The sequence below is a fragment of the Argiope bruennichi genome, chromosome 7 (genome assembly GCF_947563725.1).
Source record: "Argiope bruennichi chromosome 7, qqArgBrue1.1, whole genome shotgun sequence".
Taxonomy (NCBI): Eukaryota; Metazoa; Arthropoda; class Arachnida; order Araneae; family Araneidae; genus Argiope; species Argiope bruennichi.
In genome coordinates this window covers 29,347,827-29,364,848 of record NC_079157.1, presented here as the reverse complement: position 1 = coordinate 29,364,848, position 17,022 = coordinate 29,347,827, and the positions used below count along the sequence as shown (strand labels likewise).

Below are 17,022 nucleotides of genomic sequence, written 5' to 3'. Positions count from 1 at the left end.
ACACATCTATGCATAGCATTTTACATTAAAAAGAATGAAAAGAATTTCTAATTTTATAATTTAAATAAATTTCAAATATTCTTTTTCTTTATTTTTAAAAACAATGAATAATTTTTATACATACACAAATTTAAATTTTAAACAGGATTCTAAATTCATAGAAAAAAAATAGATGACTTACCTAATCTTAATTAGAAGCTGAATTGTGTTTTATATTCTTTTCGTTTTTGTTCATTATTTGTTTTTATGTAATAAGAACTTAAACTTATCTACACATATCATAAATATTGAGCAATATTTTGAGATACTATATTGCGTTCATTATCAAAATGTGCAAATAAATAATTTTGGGTTTAAAATCGCCACACCTTGTTTTCGATCAAAATTCCCGCTTTTGAAAAAAATGTCATACGTAAAAGAACCATCATTACAATTAGCGGTATCGGATACAAATGATAACTTATTGAAGAGAAAATGCGTCTCGATGTTTGAAAAAATGATGGGTGGTGATGAAAATGTCATTTACCTGTAGTCAACTACCAAAGGAAGTGCTTTTGATAATCGGCGATCAGCGAAAATTCCCGTGACTCTCATGAGTCAAGTTTTTGTGAGCGATGGAAATTTTATTTCATAAATCAATTAATTTTTCAGTAAATATAATATCGAGCAAAGATCGTTCTATTTTTAATTGGAAATTCATTAGTGTTTTATATTCTGTTGACTTTCATTCTATATGTGTTCTTAGTTTTATGTAAAAAGAACTTACACTTATCGGCATATATCATAAATGTTGCGTACATGTCAATAATTGATGAATGCATAAGAACTTTAGAGGCAAATGTGTTTATTATATTAAAAATATAGATATATAATCTTTTTTATCTGTATCTTGTACAATACACAATAACAAACTTATTGTTATTTAAAACTCGGGTAATTTGTCCTACGCCACCGGCGATTAATGATCACACTGCGGAATGTTTAAGTCTTGTAATAAATTTATAATAATTATGAATGCCTTTCAAATAAAAAAAGTTTTAAAAAAAATTAAAGTATATAAAGAGATTATCGTTATATACATCAGTTAATGGTCCCTTAAATTTATTAGACAAGAAAATGCTTTATTACACGTTATGCAGACAAAGGTTTTTATTTTTAAAAAATAAGTACATGTTACTTTCAATTTCATCGACAAGAAAAAGTTTATTGCAGAAATCACAAACTACTATTTCTCTTTCGTATGCTTCAATAAATGTTTCTTTAAATGTGCATTCTGAGAAAACGAACAATTACAAGTGTCACAAACATAAGGTCTCTCCTTCGTATGCGTCAGTAAATGTTTCTTTAAAATTGTCAACTGGGAAAACGCTTTATTGCACAAATCGCAGGAATATGGTTTCTCTTTTGTATGAGTCACTAAATGATTCCTTAAAGTGCTCCGATCAGAAAATGTCTTAGAACATATATCACAAGCATACGGTCTCTCCTTCGTATGTGTCAATAAATGCCTCTTTAAATGTGCATTCTGAGTAAACGAGCGATTGCAGGTGTCACAACCATATGATCTTTCTTTCGTATGTGTCAACAAATGTTTCCTTAAACCGCACTGATCAGAAAATTTCTTAGTACATGTATCACAAATATAAGGTCTCTCCTTCGTATGAGTAGCTAAATGTCTCTTTAAATGTGCATTCCGAGTGTACGAACAATCACAGATGTGACAAATATAAGGTCTCTCTTTCGTGTGCACCAATGAATGTCTCTTTAAAAGTGATATCTTGGAAAACGCCCTATCGCACAACTCGCAGGGGTATGGTTTCTCTTTCGTGTGCGTCAGTAAATGACTCCTTAAATTGCTCTGACTAGAAAATGTTTTAGAACATGTATCACAAATATACGGTCTTTCATTCGTATGAGTGATATAATGCCTCTTTAAATTTTCCTTCAGAGTAAACGAGCGATTGCAGGTTTCACAAATATACGGTCTCTCTTTCGTATGGGCCAGTAAATGTTTCTTTACACTTGCCTGATGAGGAGACGTTTCGCTACACATCATACTGACATATAATTTCTCAGTGATAAATGCATATAAATTTCACTCCAAAATGCTTTAATCTGAAAATGGTTTACTGAATTGCAATTTTTCTTTCACATGAGTTATTAAATGCCTATTGAAAGCAGACTTCAAAGCAAATCTTTTTATATAAAAGTACAATTTGTAATGTTTCTATTTTTTATGCTTTATGAAATTCAGTTGTACGTGATATGCCCTTTATACTGCTGAAATTTTATATGACAACAGGTATTTCCAGTGTATATATTAATCAAATGAGTTTTCTCCATTTGTAACATTCAGATTTTCAAAAAGTAAATACTCTTGAGGACTGCAGCATTTATTACACTTATTTAATATCAGCCGTCTTGGTCGACTGTTTTATTCAATGGACTTATTAGTTGTGAGTAGCTTCATTTCCATGCCGATGTGAGAGAAATGTTTTAAAATTTAAATTTCTGTTGCATCTTATCTTACTGTTTCGGAGACGGTGTACATGTTTAGGTTTGTTTCTTCAATTTATCTGAAAAAAAAAGTCTTCATTAATCTCTGTTTTTGACATGAAACCTTTAAAATTTATATAAGCTTAACACATTTGAATAAAAATATATATTAAATGTAACAAATTCAGTACACAAAAAATTAAATATAATTTTATATTTAAACAATGTCATTGAAATGTAAAAGTCTCGGTCTCTAATTCAACGAATTCATCCAGAATGAAAATTATATTCGTTAAATCAGGAATGATATCAAGGTCCAAAAAATAAATAAAATTTCTGTGTTTAATTTATGGAACAGGCCTAATAAGATACTACACAAAAATATTCACAATTAAAAATTGTACACTTTTTATTTGGCAATTAAATACACAACGAAAAATTAGGTATTATTTAATTTGAAAATTTCAACTATGTACTAAATAAAATTTGACAATTTCTTTGATTCTTCCTGATTTGAAAGCGTTCTTTTTCGATTTTTTGGAGAGAAGAAAATAGAGCATTATTTACATTCTGTAGCATGAAGTAAATTTTCTAAATTATGTAAAATATCAGAAAAAGTAATAGTTTTAAATCGGTGTTTCTGCATTACAATTGCTACTATTCATTGGTTCCAATAAATAAATGTTTCATTAATTACATTTACACACACAAGCAATCCGTCATCACATGTGTCATTAATAACAATGGTAAGTAAAATTCATACAGTTCAATCAATTTCATACAGTTATCATTTATAGATCCTCAATTAACTTTGAATTCATCTTTACATTTAAAATTAATACATATTACAATTAAAATTAATGGGAAAAAAACGAGAAAAAATTTATGATGCAATGTTCATTAAGTACCTTCAAATTGGTAGTATTAATATTTTAAACAGAAAAATGATACTTCCCATTCAATAAAAATACAACATATAAAAAGTACAAAACAGAAAATTACTATAGTAATTTTTTTGAAATCAAATCCCCGATTTCAGAAATATTACAGCAATAGAACCACATTACTTGCATGCTATAGAAACCAAGACCAGATGATAAGTTTCTCCCCTTTCTCTTAGAAAAAAAATTAAGATTTCATATTAAAATTTTTCAGAAGCTAACAAAGTTTAGTCTGAAAATCAAAAAACATTTACATTGTTTTTAAACATAATGAACTTATTTTCTCATTTACTACCAAAATATGATGCTCTAAAAATTTTTTATAATAAATAGTATTTATGATTAATATATATCTTAACATTTTGTTTTGTTTTCTAGTAAATCATGAGCCAGTTTAAATTCATAGAACAATGCATACAAGATACGGTAAATATTTATACCATAATGAGATACATTTCTACAGCACATTTGCACATCTTTTATATATATATAGATAAAAGAATCATCAAAAATTTTACTTATCAAGAAATAAAAATATATACATAAAAAAAATCTTAGAAATAAAATACATGAAGACAAAATAATTTTGAGATACAACAAAATTTGCTTATTAGCTATTTACAATTTGTCATAATCTGTCTGTTGTTATTATCATGACAACAATAATAATTAAAATTAATTTTGAAATTGGAATTGTGTGGAATGTTGTTTCATTAAGGTTGGCATATCATCAATTCAGAAGTTTTATATAAATTATTTATGATCTGGTATTATACCAAGAAATTCTTGTATGATTCAGAATGTGGTTTACATCTATGCTGAGAAATAGAAATCATAACAATAGAAATAAAATATTTGGTCTGCAGGTCATTCCATAATAAAATGAAATTTTATATAAATTGTGGCAGTTATGGTCTTTTAATTTAATTAAGAATTAAACCCTCCACAATCATATAATATATATACATATACATAAGATATAAATATCACCATATAAGTCTAACCAACAGAAGTTTTAAACAGAAAAGAATATTTAAATTCTTAGTTAAAAAATCAATGTAGATCTTAGAACAATTCAATTATTTAATTAATTTACCACTTATAAGAATATATTTGTATTCAGATACTATTAATCAATGTTGGCAATCAAATACCAAAATAAAAAAAATAACCAAAGATGCCAAGCTTATTGCAATTAATCACTGCAAAAACACTAAAGATGGTAACGGCCCATTCCACGGTAATGTATGTGACAATCGGACTAAAAGATATGCATAAATATCTGATAAATTTATGTACAAATGTAGTGAAAGTCAAAAATTTAATTTTGTTAGACAATTAAAAAAGAGTTTTAATAAATGGTAATGAAAAATATATTTGTATTTAAATTTTGAGAGACCTTTTAAAATTTTTTTTAGATAGTCACGTATGTGACAAAAATTGGAACTGTGATTTGATAACACCAACTTTCTTTAAAAAAATCAGTGAATTATATGCATGAAACGTGCTTAAAAAAAGTTTCCCATAAGAAAAAGGTTTAATGAAGACAAACTAATAAATGCATTAAATATTTCTTTAATTTTTCAATTAAAAAAAAAATGTAACTTTACAGGTCATGTATGTGACAAGTAGTCATGTATGTGACATCGTTCAATTTCACATAACTGCATTTTGAAATATTACAGTATTGCGACCGTTAATTATAGGTGTTGGCAATACTCTAATTATGTCATCCCGCTGAATAACTCCTATATCATTCTCTTGATAAATGAAGTTGCATACGGATACCTGCTTTAGGAAAATAACATTGATTTCGGTGTTATCTAATGCAGACACCTGTGCTACATAAGGCTTCCAGGACTTTTTTCCAAACACTTTTACAAGTAAAAACTTGCCAAGTGAAATATATGCAGAAGTGTGATTTTGTGCAAGTAATGGAGTTCTTTTCAAACACTGTTCTGTATTTTTACAAAAGCATAGCTCTTGCACAGTTGTATCCAAATTTTGCTGACTTGTAAATAAACAAATGTGTTCATCCAAACATTTAATTATGTGGGCTTTTTTAATTCCTGGAACATCCTTAGCTAAATTCCAATCAATTTGAGTTTTATCTATATCCTTTTGCAGCATAGGAATGACAGTGATATTTTGTACTACTTTTGCAGCAACTGTAGCAAAATCAACTGCATTCTGTACTATAGCTCTTCTTGCCTTTACTTCCGCATAGACTCGGGACTTTGCAGTACCTCCTATCCCATCAACAACTCCCTTTCCATGGGAAGTTGCTGAATATTTCCATTCGAAACTAGAAAAATGCTTTTGTGTTTTGAATAAAATAAAGAGGAAGTAACAAATAAATTTGTTTTTAAACTCGCTGGATGGTCCATCGCTCCAAATTATTAATTTTGGTTTATTTGCCTGAAATTTAATAATTTCCAAAAGCTTCAAAATGAAAGCAGACACAGATAGCTTAGATTTATCTTTAGTATCACTTACAATAAGATAACTCTGTGTTTTATGATTCTTTTCAAATAATGCAGCTGTAAACAAAGTTACGTTTTCCCGGCTCCATAGTGCAGACTGTATTTCACTTTGCCACTCACATGAATAACTCATAGCAAAATCTACTTGCAATACAACAGTATTGCTTTGCTTTATATCAGATTGAAAGGCAGCAGCTTGGATTCGTTTAATTTTTACATGCTGCTTAAAACTTTGAAAATTTTCTAAAACATTATCAGTTAATTCAGCTATGCAACCTTCATTGGTTTCTTTATAGAAGCGCTTATTTTCTGACTTAACCCATTGGTGCCATTGTACATTAGAAGCATTATTTAATCCTTTTTTGCCAATAAAATCTAAAAGCAATTTTCCAGCATTACATTTATCACATTTTGTTTCCCAACACTTTGATTCCAAGTCTGAATTGCACAGCACTTCTTTCCAAAAATCATTGTTATAATCAATATTTAATCCTTTTAACAAAAGAATGAAATTCTCATGACTCTTGCATTTACACTGATCACTAGGTGTGTCTTTAAGAAGAAGAACATTTTTAGGTCTTAAACTGCAAAATTTTGAATATCCAATATTAATGCTTGGATTTTCTTCCTTAAACAAAGCATGTGCTTCTTTCATATACATTGTAAGAAAATGTTTACGAACACGTTTTTTAATGCCATTTTCCCAAATTATCATTTCATCATGCATTCCTGGAGCAGTGTAGACTATGTCTGCTCGGCACAAGAAGTCTGCCACAAGTTCTTTGTTTTGATTATTATCACTGATATTGGACTCTCTTTCCTTTTGCAGTTTTAAACCTACCTTTTCCACTAAATTGCTGACTACAGCCATTCGTTTTCGAGGTGAGGTTGGTAAGGCTTTCAAAGTTTTTTTAACTGCTTTGCCAAGTGTCTGGGGAACTGTATAAGGAGAACATTCTGGGGTAGTCGCAATAGAAGAATTCAAACTTGAAATTTTTGTAGAATTACTTATCTTTTTGGCTGCTCTGCATTTCCTCTGCCTTTCTCTAGCTGCTTGCTTTTGTTTCTTTTTCTCCTTTTTTGTCATAGTTGCTGCTTTTAAATCTCTTATTTTTTTCTGCCTTAGCTTTTCTTTCTCTTTAAAATCAGGATCATTTCTTTTTTTCTCATAATATCTCTTTTGTTTAGTAGCATTTTTTATTCTTTGTTCATCATCCATATTTTAAGCTTAAAATAGCAAAATAAGACTAAGATGCTTAAAGATAGCAAAATCTGACTTGCAGCATACTTCAAACACAGTGTGCTGTGAACCTTTGCTTAAAAACAAACATTAGGTTATAGCTGGAGAAGTAAAGGAATGTACTGCCATCTGGTGAGATGAATTTAAAATAACTGCTTTGGATTTTATAATTCAATGTCACATACATAACTGCTTGAAGTCACATACCTGACCATTGAAAATTATAAATTAATTATAATATTTTTTAAATTTTTAAATGCAGTTTCATCAAATAGTATGATTATATTTAGAAAATAAAAATTTAGAACTTTCTATTAATTTAATGATGCAAAAAATAAAAAAAAAGTTTTAATGGTCATGTATGTGACACTCCACAATCTTCATTAGCTTTGATTGTTAAAACAAAGCCAAAATAGACATTAATTTGTAATTTTTTGATATAGTATTACTAAAAACATATTAACAATTGAAAATTAAAATTCTATAGGCACCTTATGAAAGGTGAAATAATTATAGAAACCTTTAAAAAATATAATAATGAAACAGGCCATTTACAAATTCTCAGCCAAGGTTTTAAAAAATGCAATTTTTGATGAGATCTAATATTTTTACACAAAAATCAAGTCAACAACAAGCAAAATCAGATATTTTTCATTAAAATTATGTGTTATAACCATGATAATAGATTAAAAAAAAATTTGCCCCTTGGTTTCAAAATCCATGGAATGGGCCTAACTGATGTATTGATGTAAGTACCTATGTTTATGTAGTAGAATTCCAATAATATTTTATTTGGTAATTACGTGTCACAATTCTGAGAAAATGAAGGTAAAAAGTATTGTTGCATTTATTCATAACCTTGCAATTTCAAGATAATTATGAATTGTTAATTTCTTGACTGTTATCTATACATTTTAAAATCTACAAAATGCATTTTCATAATCACGACATCATATCAAATGTAACAAATAAGGTAGAGAGAAAATTAATTGGAGAAAGATAGAATTTGTATGTTGCAATTTTCAGTGTCATCATTAATTTTTGTACTTTCATACAATAAAAAAATAATGTCATAGAGATATCAAAATTTCTTCTGTAACAATAACATGTAATGTTTAATGTTAACAAACTGCAAGACTTTCAATTTCCAGTAATTGTGTATTAAAAACATGCCAATGGTAAACTTTATCGTGAACCACATACCATTGGTGAACATAGTCAAGAGACTACATGATATCTTTAGCAATCACTGACATGCAGTTAATACACAAGTAGTCAGTTTTGGTAGAAGAAATATAAATATCAAATGATATTATTATATACAATGATGATCAGAATATATTTAACTTAAAAACAAATATTAACAAAAAAATTAATAATGAAGAAAATAGAAAGAACTGTGCTTTTTTATCTATATAAAACAGAGTTGCATTATCAAATATGCAATATCCTGGAGGACCAAAGATGATCAAATCTTTGCAGCATTTTAAGGCAATCTAATTTTATAATTTAATTTGTTTTAGATGAGACATGTACTCATACTTAGTCAATTTTAAATCAAGTAACACTTAAAGATGAGAAGATAAATCTAATGATGTTTTTTTTCATGCCTTCAAATTCATTTATAGATCAGTGTAATCTAATTATTTTTCCAAATAGCCAAATAACTTAGTATATATATATTTACAAGAGATAATGAAACCATCTTGAAGGTGACCTCTCCAATATTTTATTTGTAATAATATTTGTTCTTTAAAAAATTTTTACATAATGTTTGTATATTTAGCCTGTATTGATTTAAAATTCTGAATATAAGGGCAGAGCAAAATTTGCATTACTTATGAGTTAATAAAGAACTCAATTCAATATTGATAACAAAGATGTTTGTAAAAAATAAAAATAAAAATGTTCGAAAATAATTAGTAGTAAGGGTGTTAGTTTAAACACTGCAAAATTTATTAGTTGTAAAGAGTTTTGACTAAGAAAGTCGTAAAGAATGCATAATAATTCCTAAAAATTAATTTTTGTAGAAATAAACATATGTAATGAATTATATTGTTATAATAGGAACACGGCAAAAGTATTTATTGAAAATATTTGGAAAAATACTTACTTGCTTTGCCATATTTTATCCATAAAGCTTATTTAAACTGGACAAATTTTCTGGAATATGTTCATTTTAATCAATGCAGTTGAACTTGCATATTTTTGCTGAAAGCATAAGGAATTAAAATAAGTTACCTTTAAACAAAAAACATATTAACAATAGCAATATTTATATCCAGATGAAAGAATAAAATTAATTTTTGGATGAAGTTCTGTTCCACTTTTGTAATTAATATGGATTATCCTACCAGTAAAATTTTTCTATATTTCAAGATGGAAGCCAAATTGTCATCAAATATAAAGTTAGAAAGTAATTTAGTGCAAAATTGAACAAAGATTATTCATACAATTAGAAGTTTCACGAAAAATAAACCAGAAAAACTAAAAGTTTTGCTGTTATACACAATGGGTGAAAAATGCTTTGATAAATATAGGCTTTGGTTTAAATACTGAATATTCAGAAAAATTCAATATACTAATAAAAAAATTTGATGATTATTCCTCACCTAAGAAAAATACCATTATTGTTAAATATAAATTTTTTTCTGATGAATGTGAAAATGAAAATGTTGATTCTTTCATCATTAATTTAAAAGTACTAAATTGTAATTTTGAAATGCAAGTAGGAAACTTAATATGAGACCTTTTGATAATTAAAATTAAAAGATACTGCTATTAACTGCCACTAAAAAATGCTGCTAACCTTTGAAGAATTATATCCACCTTTAAATCAGGCTATACAATACTGCACAGCAAAAGAATTGATAATGAGCAAATTGCAAATTCATATAATGAATTATTGTGAAACACATGCCATTCTTCATTCCGTGAAGAAAAAAAGATGACCCGAAATTTCATCAACTATAAAAAAGTGCAGAAAGAATTTGGAAGGAGTTCAAATGAATAAAAAGCATTTGAAGAATAACATAAATATATACATACGTTAAAAAAATCAATTGTCCAATAATTTTATAACAAAGATAGAGTGATAACAACTTCAGTTGATGCTAGCCATGGAATTATGTATATGGAACTAAATTTGTGATGGAACATATCACTAATTTAGTTAGTTTTAATGCAGTATTGATTGGCTTACTGCAGAAATCAACTTATAAACCCTCACCGAGGCTGCAACGAATGGTGCTAGAGTTAGTTATTGAAATATAATTTACAGTTGGAATATGTGCTTGGTAAAATATTGCAATGTTTAGCAAAATATCCATTAGAATGCAATAAAAAGTATACGCTCTCAATGTGGAAAGAAATAATTAGGTGTACTTACTTTACCGGGGACGGTCGCCAAGTAGTAAAACACCGCTTTCTCTGTGTAGTAAACAAAGCGAGCGATAGCTCACCGTCGTCTGTACCCATTCGGTTCTTCCCTGTGAGTGTTATGATCCCTTGATGTGTTAGGTGTGAAGCGGTTCTTTTATATCTACTTTGGCAAATAGATACTAATTTTTTTTTTTTTTTTTTTGCCTTTTCTGTAATCCGGTTTTGTGTTTCTGCTTTGACATAGAGTTCCATTTAGTAATGGTATTATTAATAAAAATGAATAATAAAAGTTTAGTTATATGCTAATTAGTAAATTAATAACTCATATAATTAAACATTTTTTGAAATAAATTATTACCTATAGTAATAATTATTTTGTTCAAATATGTTATTATTTTTCAATAATACCAATAATTTTTCACTATATTTTAAATATTTAGGATCCTTAGTTTAGTTGCCTTTTATTCCTTAAGTTGTATTAAATAATTATATCTTGTATTATTTTCCAACTTTTTTTACCAATTAATATTTTCACTTCCTTTTCAACTCAAGTTTCAGTATAAAACTGACGTCAATGTTAACAAAAGAACAGAAAATTTAAAATATTATTATAGGAATAAATTTTTGTAAAAATGACAAAAAGAAAGTGCAAAATTATAGAAATGTGCTTATCCCTGTTTCAGTTATATCTATGTAATCTTTAGGCTCTCTTTGTTCATTATGATATTTTCGTGCTTTCCTTTACAGAAATTAGGCTGAAATACTCAGATAAATAGGAAGGCGGTAGCCTAAAATTTGTATAGAATCAAGAGTAACAAGTTACAACTTTTTTATCATTTGATTATGTATATTTATGAAAAAAAAAATCCTGTATAAAAAATTTTATATGAATCATTAATCAATACCATGGAATCATTAATCAATACCATTAATCAACATTTTCTGCATATTACTAAAGTTTTTATAACAATGAAAAAAAGTATTAAATATGGCCATTTTACAGGATCGTCTACAAATAGTTTGATTAAACCTGTTGATAATTTCTGTTTGGACCAGAAATTGGAGCCAACAACATTTATAATTTTTATTTGCTCAAGATATAAAAAATTACACTTTCTTTTTTTAAAAAATTAATAATTGGAAAATAGTGTGCAATATTTTTACTGTTACGCAATTCTTATTTACAAGCAACAGCTTTTTTTTTTAATCAATGGGCTTGAACAATTTCCGTTCCGTGGTGTTATAGACGTTCAGTCAATGTCCAAAAACAAACTTCGTATAACTTAAAGAAAATATGGATATTTTCCAGGTTTTTCACGTAAATTATCTTCTTTGCTGCCACTTAATCAATAATTAAAAACGTTCTCTTACAAAAATAAATAAATAAATAAATATATCAGGCCCTCATCTAAGTGGTCAGTTCATTTGTAATTTCGTGTAAGACTGAGATGCAAAAGTAAATTGAAATAAAGATTAAAAAAAAAAAAAAAACCCTACCAATTTTAAGTTTTAAATTTTAAAAAATCGTCTCGTGGAATTAAAGGAAATTTTTTACAATTTTTAAAGTTTTTGAAAAGATGTAGAGAGATTTCTGATTGAAAGAGTTCTTTGAAATAAAATCTGAAACTAACAAACTAAGCAACAATAATATATTCTTCTAAGAAGTTCCAGAAAATTAAGTAAGTTAATCCTACGATAAGGTGAGGAATGTAGAGAAACAATATAAACAATAAGGCTAATTACTTTACTTATTTCGCTATTCGTTGGTTAATTTATTTACGATAATGATTAACATATTCTTTAAAATTTAACAAAATGAAAAGAAAAAAAATTCTCCGAATGTTATGAGATTTATAAGCGTTGCATCGATAGTTCTTTTAAATACTTTTTAAACTCCTTTTCCAAAGTATTTTTTTAATAACCTTATATAAGTACTTATATAAATATTAAATCTCAATTCATTAGAAAGGGAACGTATCCAGGTTGCGTTTGATTGGCTCAATAGATTCACAATTTATTTCAATTTGAAATTCTTTCAAGAAAAATTTTTTGTGAATTCCAAATTAGTAATAGTAAAGGATAGAAAGGATAGAGAACTTTTATAATATATAAAAGAAATTCATCTGATAAGAGGAAGAAAGAGGATTAGAGGTACAATTGTTGATTTCTGAAATAAAGAAAGTTATTTTGCACTTTTTAATATTTGTAAAACCTTAATTCAACAATAAAACTCAAATAAATCTTTCTGCTTTATTTCTTTTCTCAAAAGAATATAATGAAAGCCTCTTAATGTGATGTGGATAATATTAACATTCACTTTATATTATCAAAATCTCCTGGCGCCAAAATGATGTATTAGAATGTACACAAAAATTTCCATTTAGTGTGATTACAACATCGCTTAATGTTATCAGTTCTGCAGTAAAGAATAGAACGGTCTGTCATTAGTAACAAGAGATTGACATTCCTGGAATTCTTTGCCCTCCTTCTAAGAAAACATGTGCAGGCGGAGTCATTTTCCCTCTGCGATGAGGATTCACATTTTTTTGTCAAGACAAAGGCGATTTGGATTGCAGAAATGCAGATTGAATAGACAGACACTGAATATATAATTGATGTTTCCTGCGAGTTGCATTATAAAAGAAAAATAGATTTAAAAAAAACTTATTTAAGTGTTACAAAATTGAAAGTTACCTAAAATGACTTATGGTGCAGCTAAAATTTTCAGTCTCTTTTTAAAATTTTAGAAAAACATAACTTTTTTTGTGAGCAAGACCAATCAATAAACATTAATGATTCTGACGAAGACAAATATATTGAAGAAAGCTCTTTCATAAAAATCAAAATGAGTCAAGCATTTGATATTTTGAATTGCGGTAATAAATTTCAAAAATCAGTACAAGTACGAACTTTATAGAATGAACTATTAAGGAATAAATGTTAACAAGTAACAATTAATGAATTTTTATCTCTTGTTTTTGAAATAAATTATCGATATTCCTGAAGCGTTATTTCCTCCCTTTCTTTTGAATGGATATAAGTATAGTTTATTTTACCCAATTCATTTATTGCTATCAACCAATTAATATTATAAAAATTTTATTTCCCGACTTGATCCAAGGTATGTGATGAGAAAATGCTTAAAAAATTAAGCACAGTTAAGTACTTTTTAAGCACCTAACCCAAAAAAATTAAGCACCATTTTACATTCATTCATACGCGTGGCTGCTTATTTTCTAAACATAGGATGTTTTCTGTTTTATAATAAAGTTTTGTTTTTATTGAAATTTTTTAATTAATTTTAAATGCGTATTTTTAAAATTTGAAGTTATTGCTGCAATAACATAACAATTTTAATATTTATTTCTGCACACTGCAGAAGCGTCTATTGAAAAACATATTTGGTTTTGACAAAAACAAAAAGTGATCATAGTTTTATCATTACCAAAAAATTGAATCACGATTTAATCAATCAGTTAAACTTTTTATTATTTTAAAATATTAACAAAAAAATCTGGCTTCTTTTTCGACATTTTTTTAAATTAACAAATTACCAGTTAATTAGGATGGATACATTATTTCTGAATTCACATTGACAATGATAAAAATGAATAGCATGACCAAAAATTTTGTTTTTGATTTTTATATATGCTGCAACAAATGAAATTGGGATGTAAATTAAAATTTGTTCCAGCTCTTACTCACCATATTTAGCAGTTTAGAATATTTTATTTGCCGCCTTATAAAGCTAAGAGCTAAATATACCAGGACGCCTATCATCATAAGATTGGCAAAATTGATGATAGAACAATTCAATATTCTAAATTAATTTTACAGATGAAATTTTTTAATAGAAAATAATAATAAAATAATAGAAATAATAATAGAAATGTAATAGAAAATAATAATAGAAATGTAATAGAAAATAATAATAAAAAATTTATTTTATCACTTCTTATTTCTGATGTTTAGTGCAGGGCTTTCTTTTAAAATGTTTCTGATTTCGCAAATTTAAGAAAAACCTACTTTTTAATCTCTATGCAAAAATAATTAAAATTTTATTACTTTAGCTTTAAAAAGTAAGAAAAATATGATTATATATTTTAGAAATAAATAAAAATGATTTCACAATTCCTATTTTTCATAAATAATGGAAACAAATTCACAGTTAATGCATTTTTTAAAAATAGTAATTTTTGAAGATAGTGTAAAATCAAATGATGCACTGCCTTAAAATTTCCCAACACTTATCGAGTGAAAAACCTTATTCAATGAGTTGCTTTAAAGTTTTGAATTTTGTTTGAAAATTTTGAATAAAATTTGAAAAACAAAAAAGCTTTTTTTAAAAAATCATAACATTAACATGTTTAACGGAACTCAACAATTCAATGAAGAAATGACAATATTTTTAATTTTATTTTTTAAAAAAAATCTTTGTTACAAATGATTAATTTTCTAAAAATTTTTTTAATTAAAAAAAGAAAGAAAGAAAAGCATTCACACAAACGAAATTAGAATTCAAATAATATTTTTAATTCTGACAAATGGCATAAAAATATTTTTTATTCAATAATATGTTTTAATGATAAGGCGGAAATAAATTCTGTTTTTATTTTTTAATTAAATTTCTAATTAAAATTTTTAAAAAAATATGTTTATAGTGCGTTTCTAATATCCCAGAAGGAACTTCCTGCCATATTTCACTTTCCTAATTTCAATGATTTGTCAATCAGAACAAAGCTCTAAGAGTAAAGAGATTTCAGTGGGAAACAATACATATATATCTGTATGAGTTGCAAAAAGAGGAAAAGCAAAAATCGTCAAACCCTAAAGAATAAAAGTTTTAAAAATCTTTTTTCTTGTAAATTCTTTTTTGAAATTTTAAGTTCTATATCTAGTAGATTTTTTTTATACGTACATTAAAACTGTACTTTGTCGTGAGTGGTCCAACAAATAACAATTTTCAAATTCACGAGGACATTAAAAAAACAACAACAACATTATGAAAGAAATCACAATCATTGGAAATTTGTGACTTCAAGTTTGCGTAAAATCTCATCATATTGGGATTTTACGCAACTACTAACGCAATGAGTAAGAATTCAATATACATTGTATAGTAAACCCTTTTAACAAGCTGTACAAGACATTACTCCAAAACGAAATATTAACGAGAACGATGATCAAATGTGCAACGAAATAAAGAGGCTTCACTGTAAGCGTTTTTAGATATCTAAGCGGCATCAAATTCATCTTGTTGTATTCATATTTTACATCTGTTGGATAGATCTGCGTATTTTTCTTTAATAATACATAAAAAGTTAAAGCATACATTTATCATACATAACTAAAGCACCTCTTTGAATTCAACCGAAGATCGAACGTTTTGGAAGGAAGAACAAATATGGCACAGTGCAAATTTGCTATTTCCCCTTCTGGATAACCATTCCAATATTTCAATAAAAACCAATGTACATTGTTGAAGAAAGAGGGGGTGGGGGGAAAGATATATAATTTTATTTTAATGCATATTGGCACTCCTTGGAAAGTTTTCTTTGCATTTCTCGAGAAACTTTTTAAGGATCTTTATTAAAATTTAAGCACTTTTAAGGTGCTTAAAAATGATTTTCAAATTTAATGTACTTTTCATGGCGGTATGCACCCTGTGATCATATTAAGAGGTAACTACTTTACATCAATATATACTGATTATCTAATTAATCCAAAGCTGTTTTTAGAGATCGATAATTCTCAAAGGTTAATTTTGTAAGAGTGATTTTTTATTGGCCATCTAACATTCATTTAATTTAATTAAATCAATCAATTTTTAATAAATAATCTATGTATTTGGTATATTATATTAAGTTTCTCCCTCCATGAAAAAAAGTGATAAACTAACTAAATAAGAATTTGTCATGAAAATATATTCATTTTTTTTACAAGAAAAATTTAAACATCATATCAACTAAATGTAAACGTCTTTAATCTGCTATTCCTTTCTGTCGCACAAGAGGAAAGAAAAAGTTCTGGATAGTTTAAAGATAGTTTAATAGAAAAAAAATTAGATAAATAGGGAGAAAATATAGTTTAAAAGAGTAAGAATGATTGACTTGGAAAGTGGTTATATTGTGAGAAATGTATATATATAGATGAATTTTTTCAGACTTGAATCACTGGGCAAAAAATGTTAATAAATGATTTCATCAATATTATAGGAAATTTTTTTACGATTTGTGCTACTTTGAAACAAATATTTCATTCCTCTTGAGAAAAATGGTAGAATACAATCAAGGAAGATTCTTTTTAATTAGATTTGTTAAATGATTACATTGGTGATATAAATAAATTTCGAGAGGAGTGCCGACCAAGTTGTCGTCCTCATCACTTGTCTGCAATTGAAAATCACGAGATCTATCTCAAAATAGCAATCATGCTGGACGAATTTCAAAATAGGATATTAATCTAACTAAACTAACTCGGT

General features: G+C 27.0%; 1 protein-coding gene across 5 annotated transcripts; it reads right to left on the bottom strand.

The window, feature by feature from the left end:
* Positions 1 to 1,144: 1,144 nt before the first annotated feature.
* Positions 1,145 to 10,662, bottom strand: LOC129976171 (zinc finger protein 883-like). 5 transcript variants are annotated; one of them, XM_056089600.1, is made up of 3 exons: positions 10,549 to 10,662; positions 9,274 to 9,371; positions 1,145 to 2,576 (listed from the first exon to the last, which is right to left on the bottom strand). In XM_056089600.1, exon 3 carries the CDS (start codon positions 2,054 to 2,056, stop codon positions 1,226 to 1,228), a length of 831 nt encoding a protein of 276 aa, XP_055945575.1. In that variant the 5' UTR covers positions 2,057 to 2,576; positions 9,274 to 9,371; positions 10,549 to 10,662; the 3' UTR covers positions 1,145 to 1,225. The 5 variants fall into 5 exon arrangements, with proteins under 5 accessions (XP_055945575.1, XP_055945578.1, XP_055945576.1 ...); XM_056089603.1 differs by having other exon boundaries at positions 10,554 to 10,662; XM_056089601.1 differs by lacking the exon at positions 10,549 to 10,662 and adding an exon at positions 10,209 to 10,499.
* Positions 10,663 to 17,022: the final 6,360 nt, after the last annotated feature.